The 20,855-nt window shown below is 43.4% G+C and overlaps 3 protein-coding genes and 1 pseudogene across 5 annotated transcripts in view; 2 read left to right on the top strand and 2 right to left on the bottom strand.

The window, feature by feature from the left end:
- LOC100517239 (olfactory receptor 3A10) overlaps positions 1-20,855 on the bottom strand; it is a 179,489-nt gene that overhangs the window by 35,401 nt on the left and 123,233 nt on the right. The gene's annotated exons all lie outside the window — the stretch shown is intronic.
- LOC100517605 (olfactory receptor 3A1) lies at positions 468-6,550 on the top strand. Its single transcript, XM_021066312.2, has 2 exons — positions 468-678; positions 4,330-6,550. The coding sequence occupies exons 1-2, from the start codon at positions 667-669 to the stop codon at positions 5,284-5,286; spliced, it is 969 nt and encodes a 322-aa protein (XP_020921971.2). The 5' UTR covers positions 468-666; the 3' UTR covers positions 5,287-6,550.
- Positions 9,526-16,665, top strand: LOC100514488 (olfactory receptor 3A2). Its single transcript, XM_003131843.4, has one exon. The coding sequence runs from the start codon at positions 14,844-14,846 to the stop codon at positions 15,789-15,791; it is 948 nt and encodes a 315-aa protein (XP_003131891.1). The 5' UTR covers positions 9,526-14,843; the 3' UTR covers positions 15,792-16,665.
- Positions 16,643-19,754, bottom strand: LOC110256090 (olfactory receptor 1D2-like; annotated as a pseudogene). Its single transcript, XR_014821626.1, has one exon. The product of XR_014821626.1 is annotated as an olfactory receptor 1D2-like (transcript).

The raw sequence follows: 20,855 nt of genomic DNA, 5'->3' as shown, positions 1-20,855 counted from the left end.
CTCAGGTTTGGAAGGAAGCTAATCTTTCCCCCCAGGTCCTGTAGAGACCAAACGTTTAGGAGAGCAACACTGTTAGTCTGGGGACCAGATTCCGTCCTGTCTCTACTTCTAGTTCCCACGTGACTTTGGGGAAGCAGACAGTTCCCCCATGTCCCCATCTGTTAAATGGAGTTATTACGGTATTAACGTGGGGGATGGTGATGAGGATGTTTGAAAAAATTGAGTCACCGCAGAGGTGTGAGGCCCCACTGCTTTACCACTACAGTATTTATTAGGGCTTGTGTTATTTACCTGTCCTTAGCTTTCCCCATCTCCTCCTTATCCTTTGTGGGCTCATTTCCAGGTCCCAAGATGATAAAACTGTCATGTGGAAAAGTCCCGTGACAGAGACGATCTCAGCCTCTCTATCTCTTTTCTGTATATATAGCCCCTCCCTTGCCTCCAGGTAGTGGACTGAGCTTGTGCAGATTTTTTCCCCCTTTTTACAGCCATTTCCGTGAAACCTTGCTGGGCACTGTGCCATAAAAAAGTGAGTTTTTCATGGCCCTCCCTCTGCTTCCATGTAACCGGGAAGGAACTTTAATTGTTACTGAGTAAGTCAAGCCTCATGGTTTTACTGATGCAGCAACCAAAGTCTCAAAAGCACAAATAAGAGACCTGCTCAGGATGACGTATCAGGTGAGTAGAAAAGCTAAGACTAACCATTGAGTTTTCTCTTCCAGGCACCTTTACCAGTGCCCCCTTTTTGTAGATGAACTGGTTTTTGTTGGGGTGAGTGGGAGGAGGTTCAGTATTTCACTTTCCTGCCCAAAATATAACCCTTTCTGAGAAGCTTGACCGAGTCCCTAAGACCAACCCTAGTGCATGAAGGACCTATTGGAATTTCAGAGGAGGGAGTGGTCACAGCACAAGAGGGAAGCCTGGGACACGTGGACCCTCCAGAATGGTGATCCAGAAGCCTTCTCACTAATGATCATTCTTGTGATTCCATCAGCCACAGATGCCCTGATTGTACAGTTTGGTGAACAACCAGACTTTAAGGAGATTTCATGTAAGCTTTGTCCCTTGTTGATTGAAGTCTGGACAGAAGCTACTAGGGGAGCATATTATTCTGGCTCATGACTTACTTGTTTTTGATAACTATATCTTCCAACTGTAGAAAATGCAGGAAGTTTACATAAAGAGCTGTGTGTCAGTGTACAGATTGCCACAAGCTCTACATGCCCATCTAGACAAATGGGGGAGTTATCCCTACAGAGGACGGCTTGTGCCTTTCACTTGACTCTGAACCTCCTCCAAATCAAATCAGTCCTTCAAAGTTTACCACACATTCTCACTTGTCCAGAAACCCTTTCCTCACTACCATAGCCCACAATGATGTCCTCTTTGTCAGGAAACCTCTTTGTCAACCAGTGCAGTTTTTCATTTATTTATGAAACAATGCAAAATTAAAATGAGTTTATGCATACAGTTCCTAAAGTTGAATGAGCCGTAAATCTCATCCTTATATTGAAGTGGAAGTGGAGTTCCCGTCATGTCTCAGCGGTTAATGAATCTGGCTAGCATCAACGAGGATGCAGGTTCGATCCCCGGCCTTGCTCAGTGGGTTAAGGATCGGCATTGCCATGAACTATGATGTAGTTCAAAAAAGCAGCTTGGATCCTGCGTTGCTGTGGCTATGGTGTAGACCAGCAGCTACAGCTCTGATTCGACCCCTAGCCTGGGAACCTCCATATGCCATGGGTGCGGCCCTAAAAAGAAAAAAAAAATTGAACTGGAGGAGCTACACTATGTCAATAAATGATTGTGGTAGAAGGCATAGTGGTACATGCCATGTAGAATAAAATTAAAGGGAATGTTGAAGGTGTGAACATTGCCTTAAAATGGACACAGACCAAGGAGGCATTTCTGGGGGAGACAGCATTCGACCGAGTCTTGAAGACTTTGACCATGTGACACTGAAAGAAGGCTATTCAATGGGGGAAACATAGGAAGCCACAGAGTTTGCAATCTGATGACAGGGGTTAAAATAAAAAGGGAAATGACCCCACACTAGGCACTAGGCACTAGTTTGGACTCGAGCTACAGCAACCTCCAAGGCAAGACCGCGTGATCTACAAGGGCACAGCTTCCGTGAGTATGGGAGTGGATCTCTGAGTCATAACAATGGGTCAAAAAGAGACTGAGAGAGAACTGCTGGAGAAGAACGTGGGTTTCTGATCCTTGAGGTGCCTTGACTGTATGTGTAAAGGTTAAGAGTGGGGTCTCTGGAATCAGAATGCCCAGGTTATAACCTTGCCTTCAGCCGCTTGCTTTCGGTGACTCATGTTCTTTCTGTAAAAACGGTATCCATTTCCTGGGGAGGTTGTGAGGAATGATAACCACATGCAAAGCACTTACACTGTGCACAGTGGCTAACCCAGTGTAAGTCTCCTAACAGCTGCTAGCTGTGATTTTGTCAGAGAATGTCCCAAGGAAGTCAGTCAGTATCTAAGATACTGGGACAGCCTGAACAGCAGCTAGTATAGGGGAAAAGGTTTCTGGTTTCTCGCTCTCTCTCTCTCTCTTTTTTTTAGGGCCACACCCGCGGCATATGGGGATTCCCAGGCTAGGGGTTGAATCGGAGCTGTAGCTGCCACAGCCACAGCAACTCTGGATCCGAGCCACGTCTGTGACCTACGCCACAGCTCACCGCAAAGCCAGATACTTAACCCACCGAGCAAGGCCAGGGATTGAACCCATGTCCTCATGGATGCTCGTCAGGTTCATCAACTGCTGAGCCACGATGGGAACTCCTGGTGTCTCTTTTGTTCAATTAGTTTATTGTGATTTGAGACTCAGCAGCTATGTCATGATCATGTTCAGGAAGCGGTACTTCATAAAATATTCTTAAAAATCTCTATCAGTTACAGACAAATCAGAAAATAGAGTAGAAGAAAGATGATATAAACCATCCATTTAATTACTCACACCACTGATAAGGTTTGGTTATTTCCTTCTACTTTCTGTGTGTGTTCTAGTGCATGTGTGTATTTGTGTTAATATTGAAATGATACCATGTTGGGTAGTTTTGCATTCTGCTTTAGTCATCTAACGTTATAAGAATTTCACTTTTTAGTTTTTTTTTTAATATGTTTTGCAGTATGTTTTTCTCCAATATATATCAATGGTATAAAGGAAATAAATGGATTTTTGTATATCTGTGTCTTTCCCTCCTTTTTAATGCAAGGCAAAAGCGCACTATATGGTGTATATATTCTACAAACTGTTTTACATTTAATAATATTTGATATCTTTCAAATCAGCACGGACAGAGCTATTTCCTACAGCTGTAAAATATTCCATTGGAAGAATATTCCATAATTAATTTAGTAAACCCTCTATTATAAACAGGTTATTTGCAATTATTTGGTATTACAAAAACGCTGCAACAAATAAGCTCACACATACATCATTGCTTATAAGTGGCCATATATCTATTGGATAAATTCCCAGAAGCGGAACTGCCAGGTAAAAGGAAAAATACGTTTGTAATTTGGAAGGTGTTGCCAGAGTGCTCTTTCCCCTTCTCACGTCTGCCTTACAGCTATCGTGTAAATTCCCCGTGTGGCCAATCCTAACCCGGAAGCAGAGAGAGAATGTGGTTTGGGGGGATGTAGTTACACTTGGCTAATTTGTCAGAATTTTTGAATTTTTATAGATTTGTCCATTTTGATAAAATATTTCTACATTTTGAGTCATATATGCACTATTAAAAGTCTCCCGTTTCCCCCAATAACTATATGGTTTAATATTTACATTTAAATCTTTGATCCATTTAGAATTTATTTTTGCAAAATATATGAGATATGTATACAAGTTCTGTTTTTCCAGATAGCTGTGTTATCGCCCTAAAGCATTTATTAAATAATATGTTTTCCCATTCCTTTAAGATGCTGCCTATATTATACACTAAATGCCTGTATTACTTTAGATCTGTTCCTGGACTTTTCATGTTTTAGCTTATAAAATGTTCTTTTTTAGCTTAATAGGGGTGTAATCGACAGATAAAACTGTAACGTATTTAAAGAATTACATGATGATTTGATACATGCTTACATTGGGAAAGGACTCCCACGTGCCTGTGAATGAGGCAAAGCTGTGGCGATAAACTGCAGTGATAGAGTTAACGAGTGCTGTGTGGCCTGGGGAGGGGGAATGTCTTTACTTCAAGAGGGCGAGCTCAGTGGTCAGCATGCAGAAGGAACTCTGTTTCTTCTTTTTGAATAAAATTTATTCAAAATATATTGAGAAAAATGATTCCTCATCTCCTTGGATATTTCCTTGCAGGAACTAAGGCAGCCAAAATCTGGGGCCAGTGGAACAGTCGTAACTGAGTTCATCCTGCTGGGCTTGGTGGAGACACCAGGGCTGCGACCAGCTGTCTTTGTACTCTTCTTCTTTGCCTACCTGCTCACAGTCGGGGGCAACCTCAGCATCCTGGCGGCCATCCTGGTGGAGCCCAAACTCCACACCCCCATGTACTTCTTCCTGGGGAACCTGTCGGTGCTGGACATTGGGTGCATCACTGTCACTGTCCCCTCAATGTTGAGTCGTCTCTTGTCCCACAAGCACACAGTTCCCTACGCAGCCTGCCTCACACAGCTTTTCTTCTTCCATCTCCTGGTTGGTGTAGACTGCTTCCTGTTGACAGCCATGGCCTATGACCGATTCTTGGCCATCTGCCGACCCCTCACTTACAGCAGCCGCATGAGCCAGATGGTCCAGAGGATGTTGGTGGCTGTGTCCTGGGCTTGTGCCTTCACCAATGCACTGACCCACACTGTTGCCATATCCACCCTCAACTTCTGTGGCCCCAGTGTGATCAATCACTTCTACTGTGACCTCCCACAGCTCTTCCAGCTCTCCTGCTCCAGCACCCAGCTCAATGAGCTGCTGCTCTTTGGTGTGGGTTTTATTATGGCAGGTACCCCCATGGCTCTCATTGTCACCTCCTACATCCATGTAGCAGCTGCTGTTCTACGAATTCGCTCAGCAGAGGGAAGGAAGAAAGCCTTCTCCACGTGTGGCTCCCATCTCACTGTGGTTGCCATCTTCTATGGGACTGGTATCTTTAACTACATGCGACTAGGCTCAGCCAAGCTTTCAGACAAGGATAAAGCTGTTGGAATTTTTAACACTGTCCTCAACCCTATGCTGAATCCAATCATTTACAGCCTCCGGAACCCTGATGTCCAGGGCGCCCTCTGGCGGGTACTCAGGGGGAGGAGGTCAGTGGCTGGATGAGGTCATGTGTCCATTCCTCTCTTTCTAGACCCAAGGAGAAATCCTCTGAGGCCAGTAACTAGGACAAATGATCCAGAACTACTTCTGAGTCTCTGAGCATTTGGAATTTTTGGTAGATCATTCTTATTTCCCAGAGAAGCCCTGCCCAGTGATAGAAAATGGGTGTGTAGGCGCTGCCAGGTCAACCTTGACAAACTATGACTTCAGTCACTGTGTGCCCCTTTTCTGAGAAGTGAAACCTGGGAAGCTTTGAATGCTTACACATGCATATCTCACAGAGAATGACTCTGGTTGTTTCCAGCCAGGGTTCCCAAAAGTATCCCAGCAGCCTTCCTAGGGGGTCATGTGATTATCTCAAGTTCGGGTAGCTGGTCTGTTTATAAAACATAGACCTAAATATCAAGATTATTTTATCTTTCCCATAAGGCTTCTACAAGCACCACTGCCCCCCCCCCCCGCCCCAAAACAGCCCATTCCTCTCATATCACACAAGATACCATAGGATGTAGAGGGGACAGATGGGAAGCTGTATGGTCATGTATCTTCTAGTAACTCTGGGGAGCATGATCCCTCCGTGCAAAATTTTAGAACTCCATTAACATAAATGATGAATCTTATAATACAAAACCGAAACTTCCTCAGCTATCCTTATGTGTTTCAAATTCTTTGAAAAGATAAACATTTATAACCTTACTATTTAAACATTTAAAAAATATATCCAGAATACCCAATATGAAATTCCTCTCTAAATTCTCACTCTCAGTACCCAAACTTTCTAGGTAAGAAAATCCACATCTGTAAATACAAATTACATGGTGATATATGCCTACCAGCCTTTAGTCATTATTTAGCTATATTTTCCTTCTAGATTCCCTTTAGATGCGCAGCCCTGGCATCTCTACTGTGCCCTTGATGTTTCCCAACTAATTTCCCTAGAACTTCCCTTTGATCTGCACCTGAAGGCTTGGCTTCTCCATGATAATTTATGAGGATCAAGGGATTGAAAGGATGGGGTGAGATGGAGAAGAAGAGAAAGGACATGAGGGAAGGAAGCAAAACAAGATTGCAGGTAGAAGGTTTGGGAAAATGAGGATGACAGAGGGGGAACAAGGAGAGATGGGATAGAACTGCAAGCAAACGGGATTTAGAGCGATAAGCGTGGAAGATGAGGAAAAAAATGGAGAAATTGGATAAGATGCCTTGAGACTGTTGAAAGATCAGAGGAAGGAAATGATGTAATAAAATCAGTGGGTTAAGCATGAGCGATTCGGGCTTCCTTTTCTATATCATCCAGCAATAACCAGTCCTGGCAGCTCTAACACCATCATTGTAGTCCATCCTCTCTACCAAGAATGATGTACTATTTTAAGTTTTGCTAAAAGTGCTCAAATGTGCACAGGGGAACTCCTTTTATCTTCCTCTAAGCAGAAGATGTTCCTAGGATGTCAGAAAGAAGGTTTATCAGGTGGGAAAAGAGGAGAGAAAGAATCTGGTTATTTTATATACCCTCATCTCTAAAATATCATCCAAGTTTATGACTAACCACCTAACTTACCAATTTATTTCATGTCTTTAGGATCATGCTGGCCAATACCATCAAAAACATGGGGGGAAATGGCTATTTCCTGGTCCTTTTTTAGTCACCAAACTTCGGTGTTACAAACTCAGGGTTACAAAGAGTGAGCTTCCTCCAGGGTCAAGAAAACTGCTAAGGAAGACCTGACACATGGTTCTCAGCTCATCACCTCCCCTCACCCACAATGTTCTCGACCTTGAGTAGGTCCTTCAGTTTCTCTGGGCATGTACTTGAGAGAGGCACAAAGTAATCGTTGAGGTTTTCTTCACCCCTATTGTTCTCTGATCTACTACTCATCTGAATGAACAGAAAGACAGTCTCACTGTTTACCCTGAAGTGTTACAACAAAGTCCACCCTCGCTTCTACCCACCAGCACTTTGAACACTGCTGCACAACAGAGTTTCTTGTTTACTCCCCAGACCCCTGTGCCTCTGGCCTTTCTTCCATCTGAACACTCATCTCAAGCCTCAAGGGATGATTCTGTGTGGTGGCATCCCTGGGCGGGCTAGATCAGCTCACTCAGCTTCCTAAAGGCTGACCAAGGACAGGGTTCTCAGCATTCTGTCCACCCACCCAGATCATAGGATTTCTTTAACAGTTGGAGAGATTCCTTTCCCTTGGAATTTGTCTCTTCTTTTTCACTCCAAACTGGGAATCTCTTTGCTACTTAAAAATTGTATCATACATTTAATATATCATGTTGTAAAAGTTCAAAAAATACAGAATGTTATCACTCTTTTACACCATTCCCACAATAATCCCATTTTTAAAAGGAACAACGGTTGACAGTTGTTTAGCTTTCCAAACAAATGCACACACACACAAACATATGCAAAAACACTATACTGTTCTATAATCTGTTTTTTCCCTTTCCGCATTACCTAGTATGACTCTTATTTTTAGACATATTTGGATGTACCCACAGCACGTGTAAGTTCCCAGGCCAAGGACTGAACCCATGCCACAGCCTTGGTCCAAGCTGCTGCAGTGACAATGCCAGATCCCTAACCCACTGCACCACCAGAAAACTCCAACCTAGTATAACTCTTCACATGTCAACCTACAGATCTAAAGGCTTCAGAGCATTCCATTTTATGTATAAACTATAATCTCTTTAACCAAACCCCTGTTGATATAAATTATTTCCTATTTGCAATTGCAAATAATGGAATTAGTGTCCTTATTTAGTATAAATCTTTCCATACATCTGAAATCAGTTCTACTGGTTAAATTCATAAAAGTGATGTGTGTGTGTGCACACTCATGCTAAGGAAATGCAGATTTAAAAATTGTCTTCATTTGGAATGGATAGGCAGTGGGGGCCTACTGTACAGCACAGGGAACTGTGTGTGGTCAGGTCAATTGCTGTACCACAGAAATTGAAGAAACACTGTAAATCAACTATAATTTAAAATTTTTTCTAAGAGGAGGATCAAAAAAAGAAAAGATACTTTGCATCATGAAAATAAATTTAAAAAATAAAATAAAAATTGGTAAATATTCTGCCTTTCAGTTTGCCAAAAAAATGTGCACCATTTTATACCTTGATTAGCAGTTTATTAGAATACTTCTTATCTCACTTGGCTTCACTGGGTGTTTTATCTTTGATAAGTAGGTTAATGCATTTTTTTATTTGAATTTTTTGGTTTATGAGTGTGGTTGGATAGATTTTTACATATTTCTTTGTGATTTATTCTTTCAAAATTGCCTGTTCATAGTTTTGGCCCTTTGGGAACAATTTTATCTTAATGATAAATGGAAACACTTCATGTTTTAGGATAGTATCTCTTTGCCATTTATGTTACAAATGTATTCCCCAATTTCCCATTTGTCTTTAACTTTTTAGGGCATCTCTCACTCAAGCTAAATTTGATATTTTTATGAAGTTTAATTTGTTTTGTGTCACGCTTAGAAAAAAACGACTTTTCCATCTAAATGCTGTATAAATATTTGTCAGTGATGCTTTTTTGGTACTTTTACATTTCTTTTTCAAATATTTAATATATAAAATTTTTATTTTTGTGTATACTGTAACTTTTCCCCCATTGAAAAAAACTGCCCCAATATCATAAAGTGTAAGCTTGACCATACATATAGTGTATGCGAGATTATATTGTAATAGCAAGAAGGCAGAAGAGGAGGTTCCCTCACTCGTATTCCCCCCTTAGCAACATTAATTTGGACAAAAAAGTGCTTTTATGGAAGCTTTGTGGTCTAAGTAGGAGACTGTGAGATCCAGTGTATTAGTTTCCCACTGCTGCTGTAACAAATTACCACAACTATAGCAACTTAAAACAACAGAAATGTATTCCCTTATGGTTCTAGAGGACACAAGCCCAAAATGGGTTCCTACAGGTCTAACTTCAAGGTGTCAGCTGGGAGAGTTCTTTTGGGAGACTCCAGAGGGAAATCTGTTCCTTGCTTCCTCCAGTTTCTAGCGGCTACTGGCATTCCTTGGCTTGTGGTCACATCACTCCAGGTTCTATTTCCATTACACTGCCTTTTTTCACTTCTGTGGTCAGATATCTCTCCACCTCTCTCTTACAGGAACTCTTGTGATTACACTCAGGGCCCACTTGGATAGTCCAGAATGATCTCCCCAGATTGAAGACCCCTAATAGTCACATCTACAAAGTCCTTTTTACTATGTTTAAAGTTTATTTCAGGGATTAGGACCTGCGTATCTTTTGGGGCCTACCACAGCTAGGTATGGGAATTATTTTCAATGCATGAATGATTTCCTCTTGGACATGGATGGGATTTCCTTTCTCAGAATATGCTGAGACCTAACCCTAATTCTTTTGGAAGCACTGAGGAAAACTGGGAGACGTTCCGGAGGAGGGCAGGCATCGTCGTGTAAAGCACCTGCTTCACGTGAGATCTCTGGATGATCTTCAGGCCAGAGAAGGTTGATCTCCTCTAGCAAGAAGAAAGGGATGATTTTTCCAGCCAGGTGGGTTCAGGACAGTCTGAGTATTCAAAATTCTCATGCGCACCCCCTCAAACATCCCCACCCAGGACTCAAGGTCTCCCTCCTTCCCTATCAGGGCACTGGGTTCAGCATAGGACAAGCAACTAAGCCACACATTCGGCCTCCCTTGCAGCCCTGTCACCCTGTCAGTCAGCTCCCAGGCCAGGCTTTCAGTGCTGTCTGCCTTGTACCTGCAGAAGATTAATGTCGCACTGAATGCTGCCATGGGAGTTTTCTGGCTTTCACTATATACCCCTGGCTTGAGCCTTCTGTTCCGTTTGTTTAAGGATTCCAAGAACATTTTAAAAAGTCATCCTTTATTATTCGAACCCCACAATTCCCATAATTACCATTGGTTCTCCTAATGTTCATGTCCTAGAGCTAACACATAACCCAGAGTTTCCTCTTCCACTTGTATCTCGTCTCAGTCTATCAGAAGTGAGTCTTGGTGATTATGCGAGGAGTTATCAGCAACCTCATTTACTCCAAGCAGCCCAGGCCCAGCATTTCACGTGGAGGAGATGCTTCCTAGGGCGGCTCCCAGTACAAGCTGTCTTAGTTGGGTTCCTGACAAAGCAAAGCCTGAGACAAGTTGTTTGGGTGATTTAAATGGGAAATCATCTCAGGGAGAAAAAGTAAGTTTATTTATTTGAGAGCTGGTCCCAAGGAGCAAGCCTGGGGTTATAAAGAGAGTGAGGCAAAGGAGGAAGAACTGTCCCTGGCTGAGGGGCTCACTACCAAAGTCCCTGCTATGGGCAGTAGAGATTTGTTTGTGTAAGAGCATATAGAACACCTCCTAGAATTGTCTGAGGGGGGGGCATTTATCCAGTGGCTCCTATCTCTTATCATTGAGTTGCCCTCTTCGCTCGGAGCCCCACAAGTGCTCAGACCTGGTAAGGTCTCACATAGTTCACTGCGTCAGAGGAGCCCAAGGAAGAGGCTACATCCTATAGATTTGCAACAAGCAGAAGCCTCCAGGGAACAGACCAACCCAGCCACAACTGAAATCAGAAGAAATGCCTAGCAAGATGGGAGTCCAAACATCTACTGTGTCTGCTGCAATGTACTTTATAGAATTGTTGGACGAACTGATGGCAGTCCCAGGCTTGTGAAGTTCTCAGCATTTTCCCATGTATATAACAAGCACTCATCGATGTTATCAATTGGTGTGTTGATATACTGGCATCTTGTGGAAGCTCTACCCGCAGCCTAATGAATCTTTATTAATAATTTTTGCAGCAGCCTAATGAATCTCTATTAATAATTTTGCTCTGAGGTAGAGGATATGCTCAGTTCACAGGTGAGCAAACTGAGGTTCAAAAGGGTGCAGCAACTTGTCCAAAGTCAAATTACTAATAACCAGAGGAACAGGTCTGTCTCAGTGTTTTTCCGATTGCTCCAGGTGGGAGGAGAGCGTACACTCTCTTGGGAGAGGGCGTGTTGGGTGAATAATTACTGATAGGTATAGGAGCTGGAAGAACACACTTATCACCCTCCCCACATCTTCTGTTTATTAATCTGTGACCTTCACCAGGGCTTTCAGTTTCTAAGGGCCTGGCTTGGACAATCATACTAGAAGGCAACTTCCCGAGAGTCCTTCTAGCTCAATATAGCTCTTCTTCCACCACCTCCAGAATCATTACAGGATCCACAAGACACAGTCCCAGTGGCCCCACTAATAAGGCCTTAAGGGAGAATGTACCACATTCCTGAGGACTCATTAGAAAACTTGGTTTGAAGAAAGCTCCCTCTTGCCTCTCTTCTGGGGCCTCCTCCTCATCCCCAGGTCCAAGATTTCCAAATCTGGAAATTAGCTTGTCTCTGCTCAAAGGCTCTGTTTGGGGTTGATGTCTGAGAAAGAAAACCACTCCCCCAGGAGACCTGTATCTGGCCTCAGTTGCACCTCACTTCCTGGGTGACTTTAAGAGGATGGACAAGTCCTGCAGTCTTCGGTGACGCCAACATTAGTGGAATCTGTATCACCTGCCTTAACTACCTGCCATAAAGCCAAGGCTAGCGATTAAAAACTTTTTTTAAAAAAGTGTAAATACTAGAAGTTGTAAGGCATTGTTGCTGTATTTATGAAGGGCTTGTGTTGTTTACAAAACAGCTGTCTCTGTCCCTGTCTGTCTGCTCCTTCCTGGGAGAGTTAATTTCTGAAGCCACCAAGGAATGATACCATAGAGAAGATAACCCTATGATCTTCCTCATTTTCTCATATGGCCCCTTGCATTCTGGGTGGAAAACTGGGTCTGCATAGCTCCTCGTCTTTCCTGAAGAAACCTCCCTGGTTTCTATGCCCTTGTCAAGGTGAGTACTCTTACAGGTCCTTTCTCTGCTCTTATGAAACAGAGACAGGGCTTCCATTGCCATCGGCTTAAACCTGACTTTGCACTTGATGCAACTGATGTCCTTAAAAATGAAAGAATTTTTAGAAGATCTGGAAGTGTAACCCAAAGATCCTGGCTCCTTTTCTGGGCTCTTTGTCCACGCCCCCTTTCTTTGACATGCCTGTTCTCTGTTACTCTTAGGAATGAGTACGAGGTGATTCCACTGAGTCCAGTTTGCCACCCAGGACCCACTTCATCAGGCAGCTAGAACCTTCCCTCCAGTCAGAGGCTTTGCTGAGCTGTTTTGTTACTGGGAGCTTGGAGAGATTGGGTGGCGTTCCACCGCAGGGGTTGTCTTGACCCAGAAGGGAGAACCTGAGGCTCATTATAAAGCCCTGAGAGTGGTAATCCTCAGTGATGGGTGTGATGTCCATCGGACACTCAGATGTCTCTGGATGACCAGAGGTCATCCCAGAATCCCACTGATTTCAAGCAAGCTGTATCTCTGGTCGTCCAAGGCTTGTTGCTCTCCTCTCTCTGGCCGTAACTTGGTCATCTGTAAGGTATACCCTTCCTAAGGGTCTTATTTTTTTGAGTAGTTTATATGAAAATAAACATATCAGGGTGTGGACTGCTGCTACATTACTTGCTTGTTCCATCAAAACAAAGGAAAGCAGTAGTCCTTTCAGCAACCTTGCACCTGCACTTGCCCTTACACCTTCCCTGAATCATACTAATCCAAAACAGTATGATTCCAAAACTTCCAGAAAGTCTTTCATCACCAAATTCCAAAACTTCCAGAAAGTCTTTCATCACCACTCCAGCTCATACTGATGAATTCCTCTGAATTCCTCTGGACATTTGTCCATCCTTTTAGTTATTTAAGTGATAATTACATACTTACTATTTGTGAAGTACTAAGATAAGAATTGTTACTGGAAAACGGAGTCAAACATGTATTCTATCCTTAAGTTGCTTACAGAGAAGTAGGGGAGAGGTGCTTTACAGAAAAATGACTTATCTAGACGGGAAGGAGTAATGTTTCATGAGATAATGTGTAGTGGCAGCTTAGTAGAGACAGAGACAGAAACAGAGACAGAAATCCTTTTGAGATGGGGCAGTTTCCAGGGAGGATTCATTCAGAAACCAGCATTTGAGTCAACTCTTGAAATACTTGGGCATGTGGAGTTGGAGGGAAGTCACTGAAAGTACGGAAAACATGAGCAAGGAGATTAGAAAATCATAGGGTTACAATCCAATGCATGGGTTAAAATAGACCCAGAAGGTAAAACAGAGAGTAGTAGTTCTCTAACGTGTAAGAAAGTTATCCATCGATTCACCTACTTGCAAAGCATTTACCAGTTACCAAGTTCAGCAGTGATGATCAGGCCTGAAGATAATCCCCTTATGTCACTGATCATGTGATCTTAGAATGTTAAGAGATCACTGCATCCAACTTTCCACCTGAGCTCAGGCTCTCATCTCCCTTTCCCTTCTGTTAGAGTTACCAGACTCTCACTGCTTCCCCACTTCTGTAGTCTATGCAAGGCAATAGCATTACGCTTAGTGAAGCCCTAGCTCCACCTATTCCATGGGGAATAGAGTGACAGTGATGTTTTTTGCTCAAGAGTTTATTAAAGGATCCGAAAAACTTAGCTCAATCTAGCTCTACTTATGTACCTGCTCCCTTTGAGGACTTCTACTCAGAGCCATTGGTCAATCGACCATGCCTGAGTCAAGGGCAAATGGAATATGGGTGGTTTTGCCATGCAGAAAACTAACTGCACTAGCAGCATCCACCCCACCTGTCATGCTTACAATTTTGATTTCAGAGGAAGGCAGCAGAGACTATTTAAAGAATAATTTTAAGTTAAGCTGTTATTCAATGTCTTATGTAAAGCTTTAATTAACAACAATAATACTAGCAAGTTATTGACCATGGTATTTTTTAATGGCTGCATCCATTGCAATACAGAAGTTTCTGGGCCAGGGATTGAATCTGAGCTGCAGCTGCAACCTGCTGCACTGGGCAAGGGATCAAACCTGCACCTTCTCAGTAACCCAAGCTGCTGAAGTTATATTCTTACCTTACTGCATCATGGCAGGAATTCCAATTAAAGGATTTTAAATTCATACTTCAGAGTATATACCTTACTTTGGAGAAATGGCTCGAGTAACTGACATCCGTAATCACGAGTATCTTCTCCCTGATGCTTGCCATACTTTTGCTTGATCTTCAATATTCCTACAAGTCTTGAAACTGAGGTTGTTTTCAAATGCTTTCTAGATATTTCTCAGGAAATAGCATTACTTTTTCAATTTTGAAATCTGCTTGTTAGTTTGCGCTAATTCCATTTCACCATTTTACTCTCAACTACATTAAGAGAGGACGTCTGTTTTTATCTTAATTTATTTTCCCAAGTAGTCTGACATTTTTAAGCTGGGAGACGATGGGAAGGACAAAGTGCTAGGGGTGTGGGGGCATCTCCGCCAAAGGTAGGATAAAGGCACGGAGTGATGGAGGAAGTGAGTGAGTGAGCGAGGTGTGGCCTGGGGAGTGGGAAAACCACCAACCAGACACCTAGGAAATTACCGTGGGTCGTTTAAAACATTTATGTTGAATACGTACACTGAGTGGACAAAAACTTCCACTTCTGGGACATTTGCTTATACAGACTCATGGAGCCAGAAGCTGGAAACAACAGGACGGCTGTTACTGAACTAATTCTACTAGGCCTGGTGGATACAGAAAAGCTGCAGCCTGTGGTCTTTGTACTCTTCCTCTTTGCCTACCTGCTCACGGTCGGGGGCAACCTCAGCATCCTGGCGGCCATCCTGGTGGAGCCCACACTCCACACCCCCATGTACTTCTTCCTGGGGAACCTATCAGCTCTGGATATTGGATGTATCACTGTCACTGTTCCTGCAATGTTGGGTCGTCTCCTGTCCCATAAGCGTACAATTTCCTATGAAGCCTGCCTCTCCCAGCTCTTCTTCTTCCACCTTCTAGCTGGGATGGACTGCTTCCTGTTGACAGCCATGGCCTATGACCGATTCTTGGCCATCTGCCGACCCCTCACCTACAGCAGCCGCATGAGCCAGATGGTCCAGAGGATGTTGGTGGCTGTGTCCTGGGCTTGTGCCTTCACCAATGCACTGACCCACACTGTTGCCATATCCACCCTCAACTTCTGTGGCCCCAGTGAGGTCAATCACTTCTACTGTGACCTCCCACAGCTCTTCCAGCTCTCCTGCTCCAGCACCCAGCTCAATGAGCTGCTGCTCTTTGGTGTGGGTTTTATTATGGCAGGTGCACCTTTGGTTCTCATCATCACCTCCTACATCCATGTGGCAGCTGCAGTTCTACAAATCCGTTCAGCAGAGGGCAGGAAGAAAGCCTTCTCCACATGCGGCTCCCACCTCACTGTGGTTTGCCTTTTCTATGGGACTGGTATCTTTAGCTACATGCGTCTAGGTTCAGAGGAAGCTTCAGACAAGGATAAAGGGGTTGGGGTTTTCAACACAGTTATCAACCCCCTGCTGAACCCTCTTATCTACAGCCTTAGAAACCCTGATGTTCAGCGCGCCCTGTGGCGGGTACTTGTGGGGAGGCGGTCACTGGCCTGAGAGATGAGAGGACCCCTCCTTTCCTGCCCTTTCTGGGTTGGGGAAAATTTCCCATGGTGGAAGTAACCTTGAAAAATGGTCCATAACCATTTTTCTGTCTTCCGGTGCCTGAAGATTTGTGTGATGTTTGTCCTGCAAAGAAACCCTACATAGTTCATTCATTTATTCACACAATGGATATTTAGTGAATTGTTCCTGTGACCCAGACACTCTTCTAGGGCACTGGTCAACAGAACAGACATAAGTCTCTGCACTCATGCAGCTCACATTCTAACAAAGGGAGGCAAACAATGAACAAGTATCATATATGGCATATCACATAGCGATAAGTGCTGTAGAGAAAAACAAGCAAGATAGGGAGATATGGAGTTAGGTTCTGCAGAGCATGCTCCTGGGGAAAGTGGCTACCCTGGTTTTGGCTGTGCTCAGTTTCCAGGCAAAGGTGATGATTTGGAAGTCTTGTAGGTCTGGATAGCAGTGTCCTACAGGGAAGGGCTAGTTGGTTAATCACAGCCTAAGTAACCAAGAATATTATTTCTGTGAAGTTTTCTTCTGTTTGGGGACATGAGAGTCCCTCTAGTTCAGAGTGAAGTGTTGTCTTAAATCATGGGCCCAGTGACAAGGATTATTCTATTCTACTGTTCATCTTTCTCCTCCAAGAAAATCACTTCCTTCTCTTCACTACCTGCCTGGATTTTTCCCATCTGTATCAGGCAAAATAGGCCAGGTTACATTGTGTAATGAAAAGCCCCTAAAATCTCAGTGGTTTACAACAGCAAAGGTTAAGTTCACATTCTTGTGACCTCAATTATCTGACAGATCCAAGAAGAGTTGCTGCTTTTCAGATTATCTTTTTCTTACTGTGAGGATGAGAGTAACATCTTCCAAGCGCTTTATATGTTGAAGTGGAAACCGGAAGTTTATATTTGATTTGATTTGATAATTGCCTGTGGTGAACATTTATGATCTTTTTCTCCCTATCAAAACAACTTATTATCAATTACACTAAAACAAAATCATTACATTTTATAAATATACTCTCACTTTAATCTGTATAATACTAAGTAACTCTATTCAAAAGTTTTGCTATCCAGGAGTTCCCGTCGTGGCGCAGTGGTTAACGAAGCCAACTAGGAACCATGAGGTTGCGGGTTTGATCCCTGCCCTTGCTTAGTGGGTTAAGGATCCGGCGTTGCCGTGAGCTGTGGTGTGGGCCGCAGATGCAGCTCAGATCCTGCCTTGCTGTGGCTCTGGCGTAGGCTGGCGGCTACAGCTCTGATTGGACCCCTAGCCTGGGAACCTCCATATGCCACGGGAGTGGCCCTAGAAAAGGCAAAAAGACAAAACAACAACAACAACAACAACAAACCCCGCAGTGTTAAAATCAGGCTGGTGTTTCATATCTGACCTTCCCATTAACTAAGTGATGTTAGTTAAAGTACTTCTTTATATTATCATAGTCATGTAAGGCAGACATGTTTTTATCATGTATATTACTTTATAGTTGGAGAAACTGAAGAATATGGTCTTTCTGATAGATCTTTCCAACAGATGCCAGTTTCCATTTGGCATCCAGGTGGTTCCAGGGAACATGGTTCCACTTGTGACTGCAGAGTGGAGGTACCAGCACGTCTCACTGGCCTGGCCCCAGTGATGGGTCTACATGGGCATGTGACCGAAGTTAGTCTAACAAGAACCCTTCTACCAGCATGTCTCCACTGGATTTCCATGACAGAATCCTGCCCTACATAAAATAGTTTGAGTGACTACTTCTGCAATTATCCCAAGGCTACATAGCTGGCAACACTCTAGGTTTACAGGCCAAAAGTTACTTCATTGCAAAGAATGGATACTTTAGGCTACTAGAACTTAATTTCCTTTAGAAACCCTGATACAGAAGAGCCACTCTAGACATTTGCTTCAGGTCAAGCAAAGAAACATTCTTGCCCTCAGAAGCCTGAGAAACACTCAAGAGCTGCCTGGAGGGGCCAAAACCCAGGAGAGAGAAAGGAATTCCAAAGAGCTTGTGTTGGCAGTTGCACTGCTTTCCTCTACAAGGCATATGGTGATTCCAACACAGGGGCAGAGAGGCTGAGAGCAAAAGGTGCAGCCAAGAGGCTAAGAAATGAGCAGAGATGTTAGCAGGTTTCTGCAGCTGGAGAGACAAAAACTGGAGTTAGGGTCCTGACAAAGGGGAAAGGATGGTAAATACTCCAGGCCCTCAATGGGGACTCTTAACACGCCAAGTCCTAGAAGTAACACATAACAGGAAATAGGCCAACCCTCACAAGCAATGAAACTTCACTCTGCATCAGTTCAACCCTAGACTGAATGAAAGTGATCTATGCCTATCCCCACTGCCTGCCAGAAGCAAAATAAATCCTTTTTGGAGGAAGACGATATCATCTAAAGCAATGCCATGCTATAGAAACTAAACCTGAGACACATATATAATTTAAATTTTCCTAGTAGCCACATTTTTAAAAAGGTGAAATTAAAGATATATAAGAAGAACTTTTGCACAGGTTTTGCCTGAGTAGCAGGAACTGTGGGTTAGCACTGAGGCAGCGTGACTGTGCCCAGCAGAGCATCAGGAAAGGGGCGCCTCACTCCAGGCACCTGCAGTGGCGTTAGTGCAGGTGTCTTCTACAAATGGCTCACAGACAGCAGGTGCCATAGAGAAGGCCAGAGCTCAAGACCACGCATGGATGTGTGCTAGAGAACATGAGAGACACTGCCCACCTCCCCAGGCCACAACTGGGAAAGTCTGAGATGGTGGCACTGTGGTCCCATGGTCAGATAAGTTGAAGGTTTTGTTACTGCAAACCTCTACTATAAGTATTAGTGGGACCCTATTTATTGCCAAGGCTGGTGGGGTTTGGTGGACCTTGGGTTACACATATGTTTTCATCATAGACATATGAGTTCATTCTGAGCTGGATCTATCCTATATACCACATAGGATAATGCACTTTCCAAAATTATCCTCATGTCAACCTCCGGAAGACTTTCCCTAAGAGGAGTCTTCCCAGAGCCCCATGCATGTCCTTGTTTCTCAGGCTGTAGATGAAAGGGTTCATCATGGGGGTCACTACCGCGTACATGACTGTGGCCACTGAGTCCTTCATGGAGTAGGTGTGGAGGGGCTGCAGATAGACCATGCCAAGTGTCCCGTAGAAGAGGGAGACCACAGCCAGATGGGAGGCACAGGTGGAGAAGGCTTTGTATTTGCTCGAGGCTGAGGGTATTCGGAGGATGGCTCTGACAATCCGGACGTAGGACGTGATCATGAACCCGCAGGGGGTGAGGAAGATGAAGATGCCGGTGGTAATCAGTGATGTGTGAAAGACCTGGGTGTTGGAACAGGCCAGCCTCAGCAGGACATACATCTCACAGAAGATGTAGTGGATATTCCGGGACCCACAGAAGGTCACCCTGGTCATGAGGAGGGTGAGGGTGAGTCCGTAGAGGACAGAGAGTGCCCAACACAAGGCGAGGAGTGAAGCACAGAGCCCAGGGCTCATGATGGTGACATAGTGGAGGGGTTGGCAGATGGCCACATAGCGGTCATATGCCATTGTGGCCAGGATGAGGTTGTCCAGGGTCACCAAGGAGACCAGGAAGTAGAGCTGTGTCAGACACCCTGCATATGAGATAGCTTTGTTCTGGGACTGAAGGTTCACCAGCATCTTGGGGATGGTGTTGGTGACGAAGAAGAGGTCAGTGGAGGAGAGGTTGGCCAGGAAGAAGTACATGGGGGTGTGCAGACGGGAGTCAGAGCCGATGGCCAGGATGATGAGCATATTTCCCACCACTGTGACCAGGTACATGGACAGGAACATCCAAAACAGGACCCGCTGCTGCCCAGGACTCTGAGATCCCCAGGAGTGGGAACTCGGAAAGTCCACTCTGGTCGCCTCCATCCATTTCTCCAACTGCCTGCAACATCAGCACCAGCAAACATTTGTTTCCTACGTCCCCCTCAATTAATCAAGGACATTCACATAAGCAAAATCAACTATTTTCTCAGCATTGAAATATCTTGGACTAAATTTTTTTGTAATATTTATAGTATAGATTAACAACAAAATAATAGCAGGCACAAACACATAACATGGAAAAAAATCTCTGTGCAACTTAATCATTCTAGCAACTTCTAATCTGACATACTCAATATTAGAGGAATAATGTCTATGTCTTATTTAAAATCTTATCTTATGATCTTTTGAAATGTTTTAATGATTAGTATATCATGATATTGAATAGATTTTAAATGATATTTAAAACAGGTGTACGCATTATAGGAAAGGGCTTTTGTACAATTGGACAAAAGGAGTGGAGAGTAAAAATACTGGAAAGGAGAAGGAAAAATTACCATTATTTGTTGACAGTCTGGTGTATCTAGGAAATCGAAGGCAATCAACTGAAATGCCATTCCAAATAAAAAGCAACCGCAGTAAAGTAGCAATCACACAATGGAATGACCCAAAACTGAAAGTGGGTCCAGTAAGCCATATAGTGCAGTGATTAAGACTTAAGATGAAGATTTCAGATTCTGGAGTTCATGTCTGAGCTCCGTCACTTGCTATGAAACCTCAGACCAGTTTCCTGAGCTCTTTAAGACTTGCTTGCTTCTTGTAAAGAGTGAGTTGTGGCAAGAATAAAATTAAGCGACAGAGCGCTTAACACTGTGTTGGAACATAGTGGGGCATTGAATAAAGATTGCCTATTCCTGTTATAAATATTATAACAGGTGAATAGTAAATAGTCATCAGGTGAAAATACAATGTGAACAATCACATTATCAACAAAATAATGTAAGCATTGAGATGTTAACAAGAATTAGGCAAGACCTTCCATTCTCCATTTCTCCATTTAAATAATAAGTGAATAGATTTACTAATTTCTAGATAGAAAGATAAGGTATTGCACAGCAGCCTATTCTCCTGCATTAATCTAAAATTTATTTAACCTATCCAAAGTTTTGTTTGGGGCAAATAAAGACTAAGTTTCATCTAGAAATAAATGTGAAAATAAACCATGACGATATTGAAAAGAGTGTTA

Source organism: Sus scrofa, chromosome 12, assembly GCF_054392235.1.
Source record: "Sus scrofa isolate SSC_HxYL_T2T_F1_AM1 chromosome 12, Sscrofa_HxYL_maternal_Yorkshire_Landrace_v2.0, whole genome shotgun sequence".
In the NCBI taxonomy this organism is placed as follows: Eukaryota; Metazoa; Chordata; class Mammalia; order Artiodactyla; family Suidae; genus Sus; species Sus scrofa.
Note: the sequence above shows the minus strand (reverse complement) of the source record. Positions and strands in the feature narration are given on the sequence as shown.

Bases quoted from the DNA above. Each gene is read 5' to 3' on its own strand.
- LOC100514488 (XM_003131843.4), top strand. From the start codon at position 14,844: ATGGAGCCAGAAGCTGGAAACAACAGGACGGCTGTTACTGAACTAATT.